Below are 21,322 nucleotides of genomic sequence, written 5' to 3' on the forward strand. Positions count from 1 at the left end.
AAGCCCCTTAGCTGTTGAAGAGGCTATCATTTTCCCATTGTATGTCCATGGCTCCTTTATCGTATATTAATTGATCATATATGCTTGGGTTTATATCAGGGCTCTCTATTCCATTCTATTGGTCTATGGGTCTGTTCTTGTGCCTGTACCAAATTGTCTTGATTACTGTGGCTTTGTAGTACAGCTTGAAGTTGGGGAGCATAATCCCCTCAGCTTTATTCTTCCTTCTCAGGATTGCTTTGGCTATTGAGGGTCTCTTGTGGTTCCATATGAATTTTAGAATGATTTTCTCTAGTTCGTTGAAGAATGCTGTTGGTATTTTGATAGGAATTGCATTGAATCTGTAGATTGCTTTAGGCAGGATGACCATTTTGACAATAGTAATTCTTCCTATCCATGAGCATGGGATGTGTTTCCATTTATTGGTATCTTCTTTAATTTCTCGCATGAATGTCTTGTAGTTTTCAGAGTATAGGTCTTTCACTTCCTTGGTTAGGTTTATTCCTAGGTATTTTATTCTTTTTGATGCAACTGTGAATGGAATAGTTTTCCTGATTTCTCTCTCTGCTAGTTCATTGTTAGCATATAGGAATGTCACAGATTTCTGTGTATTAATTTTGTATCCTGCAACTTTGCTGAATTCAGGTATTAGATCTAGTAGTTTTGGAGTGGATTCTTCAGGGTATTTTTTATGTACAATATCATGTCATCTGCAAACAGGGACAGCTTAACTTCTTCCTTGCCAATCTGGATGCCTTTTGTTTATTTGTGTTGTCTGATTGCCGTGGTGAGGACCTCCAGCACTATGTTGAATAGAAGTGGAGAGAGTGGGCATCCTTGTCTTGTTCCCAATCTTAAAAGGAAAAGCTTTCAGCTTCTCGCTGTTAAGTATAATGTTGGCTGTGGGTTTGTCATATATGGCCTTTATTATGTTGAGGTACTTGCCCTCGATACCCATTTTGTTGAGAGTTTTTACATGAATGGATGTTGAATTTTGTCAAATGCTTTTTCAGCATCTAAAGAAATGATCATGTGGTTTTTGTCCTTTTTGTTGATGTGGTGGATGATGTTGATGGATTTTCGAATGTTGCACCATCCTTACATCCCTGGAATAAATTCTACTTGATCATGATGGATGATCTTTTTGATGTATTTTTGAATTCGGTTTGCTAATATTTTGTTGAGTATTTTTGCATCTATGTTCACCAGGGATATTGGTCTTTAATTTTCTTTTTTTGTGGTGTCTTTGCCTGGTTTTGATATTAGAGTGATGCTGGCCTCATAGAACGAGTTTGGAAGTATTTCCTCTTCTTCTACTCTTTGGAAAACTTTCAGGAGGATGGGTATTAGGTCTTCACTAAATGTTTGATAAAATCCAGGGGCGAAGCCATCTGGTCCAGGAGTTTTGTTCTTAGGTAGTTTTTTGATTACCAGTTCGATTTTGTTGCTGGTAATTGGTCTGTTCAGATTTTCTGTTTCTTTCTGGGTCAGCCTTGGAAGGTTGTGTTTTTCCTGAAAATTGTCCATTTCTTCTAGGTTATCCAGTTTGTTAGCATATAATTTTTCATAGTATTCTCTAATAATTCTTTGTATTTCTGTGGTGTTTATAGTGATTTTTCCTTTCTCATTTCTGATTCTGTTTATGTGAGTAGACTCTCTTTTTCTTGATAAGTCTGTCTACGGGTTTATCTATTTTGTTTATTTTCTTGAAGAACCAGCTCTTGCTTTCACTGATTCTTTCTATTGTTTTATTCTTCTCGATTTTATTTATTTATGCTCTAATCTTTATTATGTCCCTCCTTCTACTTACTTTGGGCCTCATTTGTTCTTCTTTTTCTAAGTTTGTTAACTGTGAGTTTAGACTGCTCATACGGGATTGTACTTCCTTCCTGAGGTAGGCCTGTATTGCAATATACTTTCCTCTTAACATGGCCTTGGCTGTGTTCCACAGATTTTGCGGTGTTGAATTATTGTTGTCATTTGTCTCCATAAATTGCTTGATCTCTGTTTTTAGGTGGTCATTAATCCATTGGTTATTTAGGAGCATGTTGTTAAGCCTCCATGTGTTTGTAGGATTTTTCATTTTCTTTGCGTAATTTATTTGTAGTTTCATACCTTTGTGGTCTGAGAAACTGGTTGGTACAATTTCAATCTTTTTGAGTTTACTGAGGCTCTTTTTGTGGCCGAGTATATGATCTCTTTTTGAAAATGTTCCATGTGCACTTGAGAAGAATGTGTATTGTGCTGCTTTTGCGTATAGAGTTCTGTAGATGTCTGTTAGGTCCATCTGTTCTAATGTGTTGTTCAGTGCCTCTGTGTCCTTACTTATTTTCTGTCTGGTTGATCTGTCCTTCAGAGTGTGTGGAGTGTTGAAGTCTCCTAGAATGAATGCATTGCTTCTATTTCCCCTTTTAATTGTTAATATTTGTTTCACATATGTAGGTGCTCCTGTGTTGGGTGTATAGATATTTATAATGGTTGTATCTTCTTGCTGGATTGACCCTTTTATCATTACATAATGTCCTTCTTTGTCTCTGTGACTTCCTTTGTTTTGAAGTCTATTTTGTCTGTTATGAGTACTGCAACTCCTGCTTTTTTCTCCCTATAGTTGCATGAAATATCTTTTTCCATCCCTTCACTTTTAGTCTGTGTATGTCTTTGGGTTTAAAGTGAGTCTCTTGTAGGCAGCATACAAATGGGTCTTGTTTTTTTATCCATTTAGTGACTCTGTGTCTCTTGGTTGGTGCATTCAGTCCATTTACATTTAGGGTGATTATCAATAGGTATGTACTTACTGCCATTGCAGGCTTCAGATTCATGGTTACCAAAGGTTCAAGGCTAACTTCCTTACTATCTAAGAGTCTAAGTTAACTCACTTAATATGCTATTATAAACACAATCTAAAGGTTCTTTTTTTTTCTCCTCCTCCTTCTTTCTCCTCCATTCTTTATATATTAGGTATCATATTCTGTACTCTTTGTCTATCCCTTGATTGACTTCAGGGATAGTTAATTTAATTTGGCATTTGCTTAGTAATTAGCTGTTCTACTTTCTTTACTGTGGTTTTACTGCCTCTGCTGACAGCTATGAAACCTTAGGAACACTTCCATCTATAGCAGTCCCTCCAAAATACACTGTAGAGATGGTTTGTGGGAGGTAAAATCTCTCAGCTTTTCCTTATCTGGAAATTGTTTAATCCCTCCTTCAAATTTAAATGGTAATCCTGCTGGATTAAGTAATAGTGGTTCAAGGTCCTTCTGCTTCATTGCATTAAATACATCATGCCACTCCCTGCTGGCCTGTAAGGTTTCTGCTGAGATGTCCGATGATATCCTGATGGGCTTTCCTTTGTATGTGATCCTATTTCTGCCTCTGGCTGCTTTAATAGTCTGTCCTTATCCTTGATCTTTGTCATTTTAATTACTATATGTCTTGGTGTTGTCTTCCTTGGGTCCCTTGTGTTGGGAATCTGTGTACCTCCATGGCCTGAGAGACTATCTCCTTTCCCAGACTGGGGAATTTTTCAGCAATTACCACCTCAAAGGCACTTTCTATCCCTTTTTTTCTCTCTTCTTCTTCTGGTACCCCTATAATGTGAATATTGTTCCGTTTGGATTGGTCACACAATTCTCTCAATATTCTTTCATTCTTAGAGATCCTTTTTTCTCTGTGTCAGCTTCTTTGTAGTCCTCTTCTCTAGTTCCTATTTCATTTATCATCTCCTCCACTGTTATCTAATCTGCTTTTAATACCCTCTATTGTGCTCTTCAGTGATTGGATCTCTGACCAGAATTCATTCCTGAGTTCTTGAATATTTTTCTGTACCTCCATGAGCAGGTTAATAATTTTTATTTTGAAATCCCTTTCAGGAAGATTCATGAGGTCGATGTCATTTAAATCTTTCTCAGGAGTTGTATTCATAATTTTACTTTGAACCAGGTTCTTTTAGTGTTTGATATTTGTATATGGCGCCCTCTAGTGCCCAGAAGCTCTACTGTCTGGAGCTGCTCAGCCCCTGACGCAATATCAGGGGTTGCAGGGGAGTGGTATTGGTGCCTGAGGGGAGGAAAGAGCTGTTTCCTGCTTCCTGGCCACTATGCCTGTCTCCACTGCCTGAACCAGTGGGCCGAGCACACAGGTATAAGCCTCTGTGCTTTGCATTTGTATAGACAGGTCTTCCCTCCAGCTGCCTAACGCCTGGGTAGGGTTTGCCGGTTTGTGAGCCAGGTGGGGATGAGCGGGAAAAAGGTGCAGTAGGCTGCATATCACGGAGGGGTCCTTGGAGCTGTGTAGCCAGCCAGGGAGCTAGAGCACCTGAAGACCATGAAAGCTCCCAACCTGCTGGGCAGAGTGCACCTGGACAATTTTGTCTACCTGTCCTTTCTCCTGAGCAGTAAGTGCTCTTCAATCCTTGTCCCTTTAGCAGCTCTCTTGCTATTAGGAAGTCTGTCAGACTGCCCACCTTTCTTTTGTCCCAGAGCAGCCAGATATGAATTCCTGCTTTCCACAAGTGGCTGGAATCACAGTCTCTCCAGGAATTCTGCTTGTCTTAGCTTTCCAAACCCCTAATCATGAGAGTACCATGCAAGCACTATGAAATGTAGGTTTGTGCTCCCAGGGCAGATCTCTGGAGTCAGGTATTCAGCAGTCCCAGGCCTCCACTCCCTCCCTGCTCCATTTATCTTCCTCCCGCCAGTGAGCTGAGGTGGGGAAAGGGCTTGGGTCCCACTGGGCCATTGCTTTGGTACGTTACCCTGTTCCATGAGGTTCATTCTTTTCTTGAGGTGTATGCAGTTTGGCACAGTCCTCTTTGCTGTTGCTCTTTCAGGATTAGTTGTATTAATTATATTTTCATATTATATGTGGTTTTAGGAGGAAGCCTCTGTTTCACCTCTCACGCCATCTTTAGTCCTCTCTGTCGAGTGGTGCAAACTTATTTATGTCTTAATTCATTCTTATTACATCTTTATTTTATGCTGCAGTTTTTGATGCAATCCTATGGCATCTGTTATTTCCTTAGGAAAGGAGAATTTTTGCAAGACCACCACAAAAGAAGCCACATTATTTATAAAGCATTTACTAAGTAATTAAATTACAAGTAAGTAACTGAAACCTGCAGAATTACCTCTAAAAATACTGAAATCAATTCTCATTCTTAGGATTAGTCTGGCTAGTTCAGACTCTGCTAAATCTTTAACACCCATTTTATAACAAAAGATATGATAGGTATCTACAGCCCAAAGATATGGGAGTGAACCTTCAGAATGGACAAAAACACAGACAAATCAGATATAATTTAGGAAACCTCTTGGATACCAACCAATGTTCAAGCTGAATGGCAAAAAGTGCACTAAAATGCACATGTAAAATCCAGTTAAAGGAGAAAGGAAAAGGAGCACTAGTAAGGGTATCCACAGCCCCTTTGACTTCAGATACTTAGTGTGATAATAGATGCTAACTTTAAGGCCCTAAGTCTACTTAGAATGTCACTGTCCATCCAGGTTTGGTTTCCCTGGGTAGTTAACCAATGCTGGTGTGCTTCAGGTGACACCCTTCAGAATGACCTATGAACATTTTCATAAACTACCTGGGCCATACAGCATTTTCTAAGGCTTATTTAAATAATTTTTGCATGGACCACTATCAAATGGGTTTTAATGTTCCTGACAGGAGCACAATGTTTAGATCATCACTACAGGAACAAACAGAGATCAAGCTGAACAAAATCTTCATCACAGAGAGTGAAAAAGGTACTGAGATATAAAATGAGACTTTTTGAGATGGGTTTAAAACTTGAGTTGAGGCTATCAAGTTTGAACAAATCTGAATAATTACCTTTGTAATGAAAGCACAGAGACTGTTACTGTTGTAGGTTAACAGTGATGCTCACAGAAGGGAAAGGACTGTGCATTTTCTACCAGTTCACACTGGCGCCGACCAGAAGAGTCACTACGGCACGAAGACCAACAGTTCAGGGGTCTTTTCTCATCAAATCTACTCTTTTTAAAGAAAAGTTTAGTGTGGATACACTTTTTCCATACCAGTGCCAGGAGAAGGTAGTACTCTGGTGACAACCACAATGGCTAGGAGTTTTTTTGCTCTAATACCATCTTTAAATTAATCTTATCTAGTAAGCTATTGAAGATCATACCCCAATTTCCACTAATCATCTTGTTTTACATGTCATGAGATTGTGAGGGATGAGGGTGAGAATAAAAGATGATCAAAAGAGATGTGGCACCCAGAAACCTAAGTTAACCAGAGGATTGGTACCGAAATACATATTACAGGATGGATTTTATCTGAAAGTTTATTTCCTCCACATAGGAAAGAAGTTTGAAAGTTTGAGTAACATGACTCTCAGCTCAAAAGACTTAATGGGAAAGAAAATCTTCAAAGAATATCATCCTCATAAACTAAAGACAAGTTTTAAAAACAAAATGAATAAACAGATTTTCTTCTCTACAGGTCCTTACAGTTACAAAAACGGTGACCACAAGATTAACTCTGATTTGGAAATCCCAAAAATTCAAAGACAAAGAACCCATTTGAATTAAGTTATAAGGAAATATAAGAGGGAAAATATCAATTATTATTTTATTTAACCCAATTTATTCTGTCTAGACCATATATCCATTAGAAATACAGGGATCTATTTTAGTCACCATAGAAGAGTTTTATACCATAAAATTTTAGTTTACTTAAAAGCTTTGTGAAAAACTCTTTGTAAGGAGTGATAGTGATGGTGTGGTGGTGAGGGTGAACTCTGTGCTATAAACTTAAAGCTCAGAAGGAAAAACCAGAAAAAAAATCAAGTTTTGTTTTAAATCTGATCAACACAGTTGCTCCTATCTGAATATTGACGGTTTCTGTTAAGTAGTAAAAATCCTATTTACAGTTACTCATTTAACAGAGATCATACAGTAATTTTTGAAAAAAATATAATTAAATGTCTGTAGAGAAAAAGTACTCTCATTTATTTTGTTGTGTTGGGGAAATCTCCGGTTTTGCTGACTGATGTCTTTAACATAATTTCTTTAGAAAGCACTAGAAAGAAGAGCTGAGTAACTTTCTTTGGGATGATTAAGGGAGGGGAATGCAGACATACGTAGCTGCTTTATTTTGTCTTGCTTGGAAATGACCAACTCAGATTAAACTAAGACTCAATCTATGAAGTCAAGCCAAAGAGGAGCATTCAAGTGGTCTGTAGGCAGTTAGCTTTCTAAAGCCATTTTTGTTAATTTAATTTCTCCAGTTCCTTTTCCCAAGGTGAAGTAAGGACAGAACCATTCTGTTCTTTTGCAGTTTCACCCTGACTCCAGGTTCTCATTATATCTTTAACTAAATCTTCCTTTCTAAGGAAACTTTTGCCCTCTTTTCTTACTCATTCTCTTTAGTCTTTTGCTCCCCTCTCTTGTTATCTTTGCTCCCCTTTCTCTCCTTTCACCCCAAGTGGCAAAATATTATCTATCTAGAAGTTGGCTTAGAAGGGAAGATCCAAGGACAGCATGGAGGATAAAGGATAAGTCAAGAAATTCATGCTATTGATGTTAAGGGTCTACAGTGCTTTGTCAGGGAAGCTACTGGCAGAAAACTGAATAGGGACTGTTTGGAGAAGGAGGCAGTTCTGAGAGGAGCTCTGGAGAAGCCCCCCTTCTCTCATGGGGGTTGGTAAACGCCACAAAACCACAGCTGAAAGGAAAAAGAAAAGTCCACCACTGGCCTTTTTCCGAGCGTGGCCGCCTTCCGCTCGGCTCAGTGCCCGCCACATGCCCAGGAGTGCGTCTGGATCCTTGAGGGGCTCCCTTCGCAGGTGACAGTGCTTACGCTATACTGTAAGAGAGCCAGAAAAGTGCCCATGAGAACCAGAAAGCAAACTTCCAGCCAGCAGGATCATCTCTCTAGGCATCTAAGATGGGGGAACCAACACAGGCATCTGGGCAGCAGCTGAATGCCAGGTAAAGTGAGGGAAAGAGAATTTTCCCCCTCCCCAGTTCAATATAAGGGTGGTAGAAGGAAAGAAAAAAATGTATTTTCTGTGACATAGCTATTGAAAGCAAGGCAGAGAAGACTAAGTCAAGGCCAAATGATGGAGGAAAACGCCTTTACTTCTAATAGATAAAAATAAACAATTAAAAGAAGAAAATGACCTAGGATCTAAATCTAGTTATATAAGAAAGCTTGTGCTAGGCTGGCCTGGAGAATTAAAGCTTATGAATGCAGGGAACTCATTCCACCAATTGGGTGATGCTGCTCTTAGAAGAAAGTCACGAGAGAAGAAAAAGAAGGAAAAAACTTCATTCTAAGAAATAAAAATAGTAAAGCATAAATACACCAAAAATTAAGAGCTGACACTCTCAAAAATCATCAGCTTATCATAAGTCAGATAGAAGAGTAGCTGAAGCTGAGTACAGAACATTAGACTTTGATATAAGAGATATTTGGAAATTGACCTTTCCAGTCTTTCTAATGACGATGTTTGTAAAATGCTTGATATGACTTTGCCTTTAAATAAAAAGTATTAGAATGTTCTAAACATCCAAAAGACTTTTATTTTTGTTCTAATGAAGCAGAACTAAATTCTTGCCAACTCTACTGATCAAACTCAAAATCTCAATCTTCCTAAGAAAAATGAAAGGGTGCCGATTATCTACTGGAATATTATATAACATAGAAACTTAAACTTTCAAATAATATGCTTCTCAATTCAGGATGAGAGTGCTCTCTGAAGAGGTGGTTCAGACACCATCTCCTTCTCCAATGAACTCTGTTAATTAGGCACTAACTATTTAGAAAGGTTTGCTGGGTTTTCCTCAGACTCTAAGTGACTAGGAAAAAAGGCAAGCACAGGACTCCAGAAAATCATTCCAGGACATGAGGACCCATCTTGATTCTTTTGAAGCTGACCCAGTCTATGAGTCAGGTGGCTCTCTCACATATGTACACTTCCTCGCCTTAAGAGAATAGGCTCCCATTCTGGAAGACATGAAAACTAATTATAGGCAAGTTATTTCTGGGAAAACATAAGCTGGCAGACTAAATGACTGGGATGTACTTTGGGCTCCAGCAACCTCAATTTTCTAAGATAATTGCTTCTTACAATCTCCTTTACCCCTAGAAGCTGGTTATAACATGTCAACCTCTCAGGTCTGCCCATATAACAGGGAGTTGATGACCCAAAATTAAATTAGAGATTTTTCCACTTAATTGACAAGATTAGGGGTGATCACCTGGCAGCCAAGGAAGGTGGCACACCTGTTTGCCAAGGGAACAGCCTGGTTAATATTAAGAATCAGTGGGGACCAGTCTCCCACGGGAGGCAGAATAAATGGTTTGCAAGGACTGTGTGGTTTTTGAGGGGACAGGGGGACTAGAAACAACCAGATTTAGCTGTCATCTGACCCTGGGCTCCACAGAACCAAAAAAAGATCAAAAGACTACTGGAACATAATAATAGACACCAATTCCCATGTTTTTCATTAACTTGAAGTTTTAAGGAAACATGCTTCCTAGGACCAGAAAGCAAGGTTTCCTCTACTAGGATAAAACTAAAATGTGAAACAATTTCAAAGGAGTGATTTGTCCATTCATTTGCAATGCCTCACCATGGCCTGCAAGGTACTCTTAAAGCAGGAGCAATGTCTTGCCACTTTCATCAGGCCAAATAGTTGATTAAATCCTGGCTAGGAAGCCAGATTCTCTATTTTCAAGCAAAGGAGGGCAACAGCTAGTGGAGAAGAAACTACTAACCATGCTAAGGAAACATTTTAGATTGAGGCAGAATACAAGACAAGGTATTCTGAACCCAACGGCAAAAATAACTTGTTAAAGGCCACAAGACGATAAAGGAGAGACGCAAGGTACTGTATATGAGGGATGGATCACCATCCTCCATCTAAAAATAGGGTACTGAAAGGGGTGAATGTCTACAGTTTTTAAACATGAGGAATCAGACTATGTAAAAACACAAACAGCCTCTGAAGGGTTCAAAGCACCGCATTCAACTCCAGAGACTTGTTCCAACCCTGTACATCACCTCTGAAACCTGTGAGTCATTATGCCCTTACTGTAAGACAACTGCTATCAGGTCACTGCCTCAAAGCCTTTCTGTATGTCTCACAGCATGCCTGACAGCCCAGTACCAGTCGGTATGGAGTGTGTGTGAGTGTGTGTGTATACGACTGGGTTTCAATCTGTTCCCACCAGTGGCCTAGATCGAATGCAAAATCCTGCACTTCTGTTTAATTTATTTCAAGACCCCAAAAGATGAAGCAAGTGAGAGACCAGAAGTTCAAAAAGAGCTCAAGAAGTTTATAACTGAGTTTGCCTAGATGAGACTCTAACATTGGCTAGAACTGAAGGGATCAGAGCCCAAGTGGAGCTGTTGTTGGACAGTTTAAATATGAGCCACGGTTCACCTTTCACAGAAAGTGCCACACATGCATTTGGGGAACCAGGAACCCTGGGTACCGCTCAGGGAAGGCATCAGATCTGCAGGCTCATTCAAGCAGTAACTTGAATGTGATGAGGTTTCTTTCCTTTGTCACTCTTTCACCTTCATACCCAAGGGAGGCAAAGCCCATGTGAATAAAGAATTTCACCTAGGAGCCTATAACAACTCCTTTGATCAAGCTATGCATGGCTCTTAAACAGCTCCCGTTCAGTGGTTGCTCCTCTTATGGGGTCTGACATTTTATAGAACAGTGATTACAACTAGGCCTTCAAAGTCGGTCCTTAACCTGCTAGATCCCAAATCTCAACATATTCGCAATAGAGGGAATAGAGCTTTTTTGACAGCTCTCTCATGTTAAAGAGATTTGTCTTAAAATTAAAGGGGGATTTGTCTTAAAATTCTTTTCAATAAAAACCCCGGCTTAAGAGAGCCAACCTAAGGTTTTGAGTGTGAACGGTCAGACCACGGACGATCCCCCCCTGCTCAGATGAGCCCTTGAGAGGTGGTGGAGACATTCTGTTGGGCTGGGGGATTCGGAGGATCTGGAGTTCTTTCAGTGGAGCCCTGACAGATAGACTTCTTACATAAAGATCAAGAGGACCTTCCCTCCTCCCGTTTCAGGATCAAATTGCTCTTTGTAGAGTGGCTGCACGGGGCCTGGTGGAAGGCCCGCTCCGCAGGACACTGACAGATATTCTCAAACCAAAAGTTCATTTTCTCTCCATCACTCTAAAGCACATAATAGGAGGATGGGAGACAAAGAATCAAAGACAAAGGATGATCAGTTCCTTGAAACAAACGCACAGTGGTATTTAGTAAGTGCAAATTATTCTGAAAATCAGCGGGGCGTAGGGTCAGGACGGTGATGCAGCGGTACATATATATATATATATATATATATATATATATATATATATATATATATATATATATTTAATGAGAAAACATGAAGAGGAAAAACAACCCGCTGGGTTTATAACTCGGAGGCAGAAACTTGCTGGATGACGCCCGCGGGGCTGTGACAGCCGCCTTCCGCAGGCGCTGCTCTCTCGCCACTTCTAGCGGCTCCCCGCACCCCCAACCCGGACAGCCGGGCCGGGGAAGGGGCCGCAGGGACCCTGGCCCTGAACTCAACAACACTGCCCAGCCGGCGCGACCTCCTCCGACGGCCGGGAGTGCGGCCCCACCTCGGCGCTCGCGGGCCCCGGGCTCCGTCCATCTGTTCCAGCCTCCGCCCTCCGCCGACCCGCTCCGCCAGGCCGCTTCCCGCCCGGGGCTCTCGCGGCCGCCAGGGACACCCAGATGTGCCCAGATGCCCCCGGCCGGGAGGCAGCTGCGGCCAACGGGCCGCACGACCGCCCCGGGTCCTGCCCATCCTCGTGACGGTCCCGCTCACTCACCCTCTGTCACCTCGAGCACTTTGATCTGCTCCTCGGCGGCCGCCCGCACCTCCTGCACTGGGGACAGGATCCCGGTGAGCGTATCCACTAGCGCCTCCTTCAATCCTTGGGCCACGGGACCCGGCAGCCCGGAGGGCCCACCAGCAGCCGCCGCCGCCATCTTTCCTCCCTTCAGCGCGCCAGCCCCGCGGGCAGCCCCGCCACTGAACGACGGCTCCCGCGCGCGGCCAATCCGCACAGCCGCGCCTGCGCACGGGCGCGCCAAAGGGGGCGGGGAACAGGCCGGAGCCTCCCGAGACAGCGCCTCCTGCCGCGGAACCGGAGACTGCACCTTTCTCAGCAAGAATCCCGTCCGATTTGTGGTAACCGAGCCCCAGAGAGGTTAGGAAGCTTTCCCCAAATAGAACAGGAAGTTAGCAAACAAACTTGGAATAAAGTCAATGATATGTGACTTTTAAAGTCACAGATCTTTCAGGTATATGATACTGTACGTTGATTGGAGGTGAGATGGGAATGGATGTTGAGAGCGTTAAGGAGGTGTGGGTCAGAAATAGCTGTTTTAAACCAGCCTCTTTTCCCCCCCAAACACTGAAAAAAACGTTGGCTCAAGCGACTCTTTTCATCTCTTGCTCAGGAATTCAAGTATGGGGGAAAAAAAGAAACTGCAGCGGACTTGGCGGGGGTGGTCGCCTCCAAAAGGCCCAGTCCCTTGGTTTTCCAGCCTAGAGAAGCCCACCCTCAAAACTGTTAAGTGCTTGGCCAGGAGAGGGCACCAGCGCGCGTAAGGGCATTTCCTCCTAAGTTAAGTTCTTAGGTGACTGTTTGAGAATGAATCCTGTTCGCTGAGAAAAAGTGACTTTTCTTTTTTCCCCACAGAAATTACGGCTGGACATTTAAGGGGTGTTAGAACAAGAGTAGTTTAATATGGCTCTCTCAGGGCTGGTTGTAGGAAATGGCTGGAGGAATAGAGATGCTTCTACACACTGAAACAAGTGGAGAGGATTATCAGAAGGCCCTAAAAATGCAGGGCAGGGTGGTGAGCCTGTAGTGGCTGAAGTGTTGTAATGGCATATGTTGTTAAGAGTGGGAGATTCTAGGGCCAAGGGGAACAGGTATTTCTTAATAAGCTGTTCAGTTTGAATGCCTTCAAATGGTTTCCAAGAACCTTACTTACCTCATTCCCAAGTGCCAAAGGAAAACCAGTCAGCAATTCCTAGCTCATCCTAAGACTGTGGATGCTAAAATTGCTAACAACCAGGAATTAAGTCACCCCATCTGAGGATTCATCCCAAAGAATGATTCCTTGATTTGAGCTCTGTACACCTCCCATGTTAGAGGGCAGAGGTGGGTTGTTACCACAGTTTCATAGGGGTAAGACTGCAGCTTGGACCCTGAAATTCCACAGTAGAGAATAGTAGGACTTACTTTCCTTCTTTCAGTGGCCAAAGCTGAATTCCAGTAGAACAGCTGCTTTCTCATAGGTTAACTCACTTTTACCCTAAGGAGAAAACTTAGGAGAGCCCAGAGTGCAGTTTGTTTTCAAACATTGTGGCAGTGGATGGAGGTCTTGAGAACCCCAACTTTTGGGCTGAATTTTTTGAGTTCTGGTGAACAATGCTATGTCCACCATGTGCAGGCAGGAAACCCCTTCTCCTCCAACATAAGGGGTCAAGGGACTTCTGCTTAGTATTTGAGGATCAGGCATTCTGGGGCGGTGGGTTTTACCTGTGGGTTAGGCAAATGACCACAAGCAATCTCACCTTCCAGATGAAGGAATGGGCCACAAGATAAATGGAGACAGAAACCAGACAGAGAGGGAGCTAGAGAGCGGCAGTGGACAGCACAGGAGATAACTTTATTGAAACATAAATGGCATCGAACAGATGAATCCTGCTGGGAGGAGATATGCCTGATGGGCAGAGGGCCCAGATGGAGGGGGCCTCTGGTGGTGATGAGGAAGGCCTCTTCAGGTGGCCCTGGCATGGATTCAATTTTCCACCAATTTATTATTTAAAACAAGTTACTGAGGGGACAGCCCAGCTCTCTTCATGATTGTTACCGCAACTATATACGGTGATTTGCTTCTCACATTCGGGTTTGCTTTCTCTACATTAGCTATAAAAGGGGGTAGATTGAAAGAGGGAGTTAAAATGAGAAAAAAACAAACACACACACACACACATACATATCCTGGTTTGGGATTTGTGCCCAATAAATAAGAAAAGTGTTGCAAAAATTCCTGCCCACCTTCCACCTGAGGATCGCCATGCAGTTGAGAAACACAGACTCCATCACAGGGACAGTGCTGCCTAAAACAGGACGGGAGGTTTGGCGGGGAGAACAAGAATCTAGCAGGGGTTGGAAGTCATTAAAAAAAAAAAAGACTGCACTGTTAAAAAAAACCCAGAGAATAACAACAAAAAACCCTAGGAAGTGGGAGGCTTCTGCACAGCAGTAGCCCAGACACTGGGATATGCAAACTCTTGCCTTCTTATCCAACATATTTGGTCTCAGAGAAATGGCAGGGAAGTGGGAAGAGCCCCCAGGAGATGGCCCAAGGAACCCCCATCAGGCTTCTGGGGATTGAGGGGTGACTGGAGTGTAACTGGTTTTTTACACTTGCCTTCCTCAGGCTTCAGTCCTTCCTCCACATGATCAGTTGATCCCAGAGCTCCTGAGGCCTAATACTGGCTGGTTTCTTTGTCCTCTACTCACAGCTCTTACAGGGAAAACCAGCAAACTGGAAGCAAAACCAGCTGTAAACAGCCTTCTCTCTCCCACGGCCCCATCAGCTAGAGTCAGGGACTTAGGAAAGATAAGCAGCTCCTTTCAGATTTCTTTCTCTAAAGGATTTGTATTCTGTTACCACAGCTGAGTACTCTCTATCACGTCCTGGTGCTGGGAGAGGAGAGGAGCCTGAGGCCGTCCTTCCCCAGCACCAGGGCACCGGCCTCTCCCTTGAGCTGAGCCCAGGGACGAGGGGCCTTCCCGGGACACTGCAGCCCCTGGCTGTCAGCTGCCTTGGGGGAAGGAGGTTCTGGCCAGGTTCTCAGACCCAGCAATGCGCTTCTAACTCAAGTAAGAGAGGAATGTTGCTAGGAGAACAAGTTGTCATGGAAATACAAATTGGATTTTTTTACTTTTCTCGTCCTATTACATAATCAGAAAAAGGCTCAGAGTAGACATAAATAATCCGCCAGAAGAACAATCTGGAAGAGACCTCCACCTGCTTTCTTCTGTTGCAACCACCACTTAGTTTGTCAGGTAGAAACGTCAGTGCCATGAGCTTTTTCTCTGAAGGTTGTGTCCAAGGAGAAGGGATGCAAACACTCCCCTAACTTCCGCCCATAGGCACGCATACCTTTTCTTTTTGCGCTAAATAAAAGGAAAAACAGAAGCCTGAGAAAGGTGATTTTAAAATTAACACTTAAGTCTGAACTATACCCGAGGACCTTATTTTTGGTTCTAAAGCCCCTCAGTGTGGGGACTCTGACATGGCTTTCCCTTTACAAGTGAATTTCAAACTATCATGTGCATTAGAATTACCAAGGTAGTTCATTTTAACATGAACTGTGCAGCCCTCTCCCCAGTTTCTGATTCAGTACATCTGGGATGGGGTCTGAGAATTTCATTTTTAACAAGTTCCCAGATTCTGCTGGTCTGGAAACACGAGGGGAACCACTGCTTTAAGAAATTGAAGAACTGAATCAAGGAAGCAAAGATTTACTTCCTTCCATGACCACTCCTGTCACTGAAAATTCTCCATGGCATCATCATTAAGAAAAATAGCCAAAAGAACAAACTGGGAAGACCCAGCATGTATAGGTTTCATTTTCAACTCTACTGGTCTCTGCAGTTTCCAAATTTCTATTGGTGTCCTCACTTTGAGACTATACCAGCTTTCAGTTTATTTCCCACTTCCCCAGGGTCCATGGCTGGCAGCGCTGGCTTCCAGAGCTAGCTTGAGCACACATGGACCCTCAGGGGTGGGGAGAGCCAAGTGGCTAGCCCTAGATATCCCTGGCCAGGTTGACTGAGGCCTCATGGATATATATAGCTGATTTGGTTATAAAGGGCAGCATCTTCAGACTTGGCCTTCTGGAAACATAGCATCCCTAAGCTCATTATTATTACTTACGGCCTTTTCAATGGGACCATGAACCAGAACTCAGTAGTGGTTATTAATCATCGTAAGGGTGAACCGCATTTCACCCGCACACCTGTTAGTGAGCCCTCCCTTTTGTGCCATCAGAGGTGGTGGCTTACAGGAGCCTGGTTGGTAGCTTAAGCTCAGCTAAGCCCAGGAGTAAGGAATGAATGACAAAGTGTGGTGAGCAGTTACATTTGGCAATCCAGAAAACCCTGGACTTGAACACACCTGAAACCTGTCTTAAGGTGTGATCAGGACAACAGTATTTCCTCTCCCAAACACCTTGCAGTAAAAAATCCTTCAAGTCTCATGTAGGTCTTTTCTGATCGTGTCTTGTAGGACCAAGGCCCACTCAGCCAAATTTCCCCTAACATGCAGGGGAGTCTTCCCCTGTGACGATGGGAGGTGTCTGTGAGAAAGAGCAGGTTTCCACTGCCCTCTTCCTGCTTGCCGGGAATACACAGGAGCTACCTCTGATACTGAATAGGGTATCCCTCTGGATACTGGGACCCTTGTCAGGAAGCTAGAAGTGAAGCGAGGATGAGATCAGGTCCACTTGGAGTCTCGAAAACCAGAAGGCAAGCAATGACAGGAGAAGAAAAAGCACGCTTCCGTCTTTAAGTCCTTCAGGAGTACAGATAGATTCGTTAGAAAGTTGGTGATCAAGACCCAAACCCAGCATGCCAATCAATAAGGACTTCATTGTAGGGAGGGTCTCTCCATGGACTTTTAGCAAGTCCTTCTTCCCTGCCAGCCTCTGGCTCCCCAATGGTTAGACTACATGAAAAAGATGTTGGCATAAGGATTCACACAAAGACAGAGATAAGCACCACAGAGCCGTCACAAAGCATAGATCATTTAAAAATACTCCATGAAGCTTAGGAGATCACGAATAGCAAAACTGCTCTGGCAAGAGAGGAGAGAGAGACACACACACAGACATCAGGCCCCATATTAGCCTCCAATTACCTAGTGTTTTATTTTTAGTGCCTAGGTAGGGATTGAGAGACAAATACACGGGACAAACGCATCGGTCTTCTTTACCCAGAAATGAGAGGGATCTGCTGAAGAAGGTTTCCGGGAGTTGTGGCTCTCCCCAGAAGTTGATGTTAGGTATTGAAACGTGTCATCTGCTAGCCAACCTTGGTGAGGACTGGACTTGAAGGACCAGAAAGGAAGAGGATAGCACACATTCCAGTCTTAGATAGGCTGGATTCTTCTGAAGGTGTCTGGGGTTGCAAATTTTGCTCTGGGACCTGGTTTTCCTTTCTTGAAGGATCCCAGTGGTCTCGACCAAGAAGCAGGTGTCATAGGTAGAGAGAATGCTATGGATTTGATCTTGCCATTAATTCTAGGGCAGTCAGGGGAGCTCAGGTTTCCTGCGTTGGACAAGTCTGGGTGAGCGTCCCAAGGGGTTATAGCACCATGAGGAGGCTCAACCTTCTGCAGTTGCCACATCACTGTGATTCTGTGGTGAGAGGATGGATCCCTGCAGTGGGGTCCCAGGCGTGCAACTGTAAACAGGGTCCCCTGCTCCCGAGGGAAAGCTGAAGCTGCGGTACCACCTCGCTCGATGGGAACACACTTCCTGGAAGAAAGCAACTGGAAACCTGGGCTAAAATGCAGCAGTCAACTCAGAGCAGAGGGGGATGGATCCCAGGAACAGAGAGATGAAAGTCCTAACACAAGAGGCCTCCAGAACCAACCTGCTGAGGATCCAGGTGAATTCAGGGTGGTATCCATGGTTGCCAGGGACACAAGAATCCCTCTGGGGGTCTGAGGCAGATGGAATGGAGGAAAGGGTTCTCCCCTTTCCCTTTCCTCAAGTAGCCAGTAACATCCATGACAGAAGGCACTGGCCGGGCAGCACCAGAAAATAGAAAGTCAAGGGCTCAGCCACTTCATGAAGATGGCACTGAAGTCTGAGCCCTGCCACGGACTGGAGCTAAGGACAGGGTTCAGAAGAGGCCCATACGGTCGTCCCTTCCTTCCAATTAGAACACCCGGCTCTGGGGCCTCCTCATTCTGCACAGCAGAGACCTTAAGGCAGTGATTTCAGCACCATCCTAGGACAAACAGCCTCTTCCCACCACAGAGCTGCGTATTTTACAGCTGAGTTGGTCAGGCATCTTCATTGCACACGGACTTAGCAGCAATACCAATAACGGTCTCCAGCACAGAGGGCCCCGTCATCTCTGGGAGCTACTAGATGAATGCAGAAGCTGTCTTGGGGAACATTCTAGACCATCTTTTGGACCAAAATAAGAGAGATGAAGATTCAGATGCATCTAATTCTTCATTTGGTGGGACGCAGCGATCCAGGTTTGCATGCCTGTAGATTCTAAGATCCTGTGCTGCTCAGGAATCTGAAAGGCGACACTTGGACGCAGGCTCTTCGCACGGCCCTCATCTGCAGAGCCCTGAAACTCTGGCCTCATCAGGAAGCTCAGCCTCGATCTGATCCCACAGGGGTTTTCATAAATGGCGGGAGTAGACTTGCCCACTGGGTAAACAAAATGCCACCTGGGTAAACAAAAGGTTCCACCTTGATTGATCGCAGATCTTCTGCTGCCAATGTATTGGACATAATTAATCTTCTTTCTAGTTGGTTCCTTGGGTTTGGGCTACATTTCTTAGATTATCTTGAAGATCTAGATAATGGGATGTGCACTTCATGGAGGTTAACATTTCTACTAGATTGTCAACCTAAGGACCCAAGTCTTTTTTTTTTGACCTAGTGACTGGCACACAGGAGGTACTTAATAGGTACTTGCTGAATTAGTGTGTAGGTAGCCAGACCTTCACGGCAACTTCTGTAAAAGGAGGATCCCTTTGGAAGGCAGATCTTTGCTACCAAGTCGGATTCTTCGAGCCTTGTATTCTGACTGGGAGTATATCCCACATGGATGTCAATTCTCTGCTAAGTGACTATTCACTTTTCCAAAACACATAGTAAAGGTCAGCCAGGGATTCTGGATTCAGTCGGGCAAAGTGGCCACCATCAGAAGAATGAGGGGAAAGACAGGCCACAAGACAGAGGAATACTTCTGGCTTCCTAGTTCTCCTCCAGTCCACGGCGAAGCTCAGCGTAGATCTTGTATCAAGATGGGGCAATACGCTCTCATGACAGAGGCTGACAGCTGAGCTCCCAGGCAAAACGTGTGCTTTCTCAAAAGGGAAATAAAGGTTCCTCTTCTCTCACTACTTCCGAGCCAATGCTTCATGTCTCATATAGTAAGCCCCAGGATGCCAGAGACGGTGACATAAAAGGTGTCTAGCTGGTGCCAATTAGATGGCATCAGATTCTCCAAAGAAAACCCACTTGGAAAAATCAAACTAGCTCCTGGAACAGCAACCTGAGCATCTTGTGGACATGTGAGGAAATGCAAAAAAAAAAACCAAAACCAAAAAAAAAGGGAAAATAAATAGGCAAATGGGAGAAAAAAACCCAAAAATTAAAAATTAAAAAAGGAGGGTTTATTGACTTCATGCATGTTAAATTAGGAGGTGTAAGACAGAACTAGCAGTCTTTGAAGGCTGTAATGTTATTTTCGTGGTTTGGCGACTTCTTAGATTGGCAGCCGTCTTGTCGACGTTCCCTATGTCACCCGGGGTGGGCAGGGCTTCTCTCTACCTTCGCAACTGGTTCCCCTCTCTCCAGCTTCATCTTTTCCTTTTATTTTTCTTTTTACTTTTTATAGATCGATTTAAACATTTTTTAAACCACATGCTTCTTTTTCTGGGCTCCAGCCAGATCTCGGGGGGAAGAGCTGTTGGCAGTGGTGACAGAATTGGGCAGAGTCTGCAAGAGATTCCAGGGAGCTTCTGCCCCCCACAGATTTCCCCACAGAGCACTGTCTCTCAGAGTCCCTCAGGAGAACTGGTTAGGAACCGCTGCAGGTTTCTTTGATGTCTTCTGATCCCCTCCCCCGAAAGGCCAGGAGTCTGTAACTGAGACAAGAAATAAAGGAAAAAGACCCAGAACCATCTTTTCCCCAAAGTCGTGAGAGGAGGCCTAGAAGTGTATCCAGGGGACCCTAGTGTCCCCACTGCACGCCGCCAGTCCCCAAAGCTGCAGCACCAAGAGCCCACTCCTCCTCTCTCCCTGCTCCTCTCTCCTGGTCTCCTCTTGGGCCTCGAGCCAGTGCTCTTTAAGAGGAGAGGGGAGAGGAGGCACCGACGGAGCTGATACCCGCTGATGAGAGGGACTGCGGGACCCTCAGAGTGTTGCCTGGAGGTTGGGGTCCAGGATGGTTTCTCGATCTGGAGACTCAATATAATTGGCAGCTTCTTGAAGTTTCAGCAGCATGGCCATCTAAAGAGCGGCAAAAAGATGGGTTAATGAGAGTTGGGGCTCTGGGTCCTGCTCACAGGAAGGACACATAAAAAATCCAGATCAAGGATCTGATCCTTGGTTTGTAAAGTGATAAGGAGCCCAGAGAGTTTAGAGGTGGTTCATGAACGAGCAGCGATGGCTGCTCCAACCCTGTCTGTGAACAGGTGCACAGGGAACAGAGTTGGCGGCGTCCTGGCCACACAAGGTGCCCTGCTGTGATGTGGGGCCGGGGGGGAAGGCTGACAGGAACAAGATGACCTCTGCCTTCAAGGTGCTTACGCTCCGGCAGAGGACTCAAGGCTGGTACCAGCAGCAGATACTAGCAGGAAGGTGAGGAGTGCTGTAAGACCATTTCTGTCCAACAATTCCTCCTTCTAGTAGATTATTTCCCAACAGCTACACTCCATGTTATTATGAACCTGTTTCCCCCCAGCTAATTGCCTCGAGCCAGGTGTATGCGCTCCAGGGGGCTCAACCCCTTCCTCTTTCTTTCTTCCCATGCTACTTCGGGACTGTGACCTCCAAGCCATCTAAGGAAGCCTGGCTGGTTCTCTAGTCAATCTGCCTTCCACCTTCCTGTTTACAGGATTCTTAACAGTCTTCCAAGCTAAAAGTATTTTTTACAGATGTTTTCAACAAAGTCAAAAATTCACTAAAAATGTATTATGACTACAGTGGAAGGATTTCCTGCTTGAAAGGCAAAACCACAGGGTCACAGTATTAAAACGTTACATTTTAAAGTATTAAAAGTATAAAAAAAGTATTTAAAGTAGTAAAATATTTAAAGTTTAAGTATTAAAATGTTCAGTATCAAAACTTTAACTTTCAGTATGGACTACGGCTGCCAAATTAGCCTCCGGAATGGTTTCCCTAACGAGCGCTCTCACAGCGGAGTGTGAAGGTCACTGCTCCCACACACACTATTTCTGCCAATGAAACGGTCATCTTGGTTCAGTTGGATATATATTTCCTCGTTATTAAAG

At 44.0% G+C, this 21,322-nt stretch overlaps 2 protein-coding genes across 10 annotated transcripts in view; both read right to left on the reverse strand.

The window, feature by feature from the left end:
• Positions 1 to 12,074, reverse strand: part of IPO9 (importin 9) — a 50,874-nt gene extending 38,800 nt beyond the window's left edge. Inside the window, exons 1-2 of one of the 3 annotated variants that reach the window (XM_073217152.1) lie at positions 11,854 to 11,995; positions 7,724 to 7,833 (exon numbers count right to left, since the gene is read on the reverse strand). Coding sequence is in view for 1 of the 3 variants with exons in the window: in XM_017673597.3 (XP_017529086.1) it covers positions 11,854 to 12,013 (160 nt within the window). In the remaining 2 variants the exon portion in view is untranslated. Of the gene's footprint in view, positions 1 to 7,723; positions 7,834 to 11,853 lie in introns of those variants that run through there. The other 2 variants (XM_017673597.3, XM_037015192.2) reach the window with 2 other exon arrangements.
• A 1,595-nt stretch (positions 12,075 to 13,669) lies between these two features.
• Positions 13,670 to 21,322, reverse strand: part of NAV1 (neuron navigator 1) — a 237,757-nt gene continuing 230,104 nt past the window's right edge. For 6 of the 7 annotated variants that reach the window (XM_037015169.2, XM_037015166.2, XM_037015167.2 and 3 more), the window contains one exon: positions 13,670 to 20,318. In XM_037015169.2, the coding sequence (XP_036871064.2) occupies positions 20,223 to 20,318 (96 nt within the window). In that variant the 3' untranslated portion in view covers positions 13,670 to 20,222. The remainder of the gene's footprint in view (positions 20,319 to 21,322) is intronic. The other variant, XR_012122954.1, reaches the window with a different exon arrangement.

Source organism: Manis javanica, chromosome 11 (assembly GCF_040802235.1).
Source record: "Manis javanica isolate MJ-LG chromosome 11, MJ_LKY, whole genome shotgun sequence".
Taxonomy (NCBI): Eukaryota; Metazoa; Chordata; class Mammalia; order Pholidota; family Manidae; genus Manis; species Manis javanica.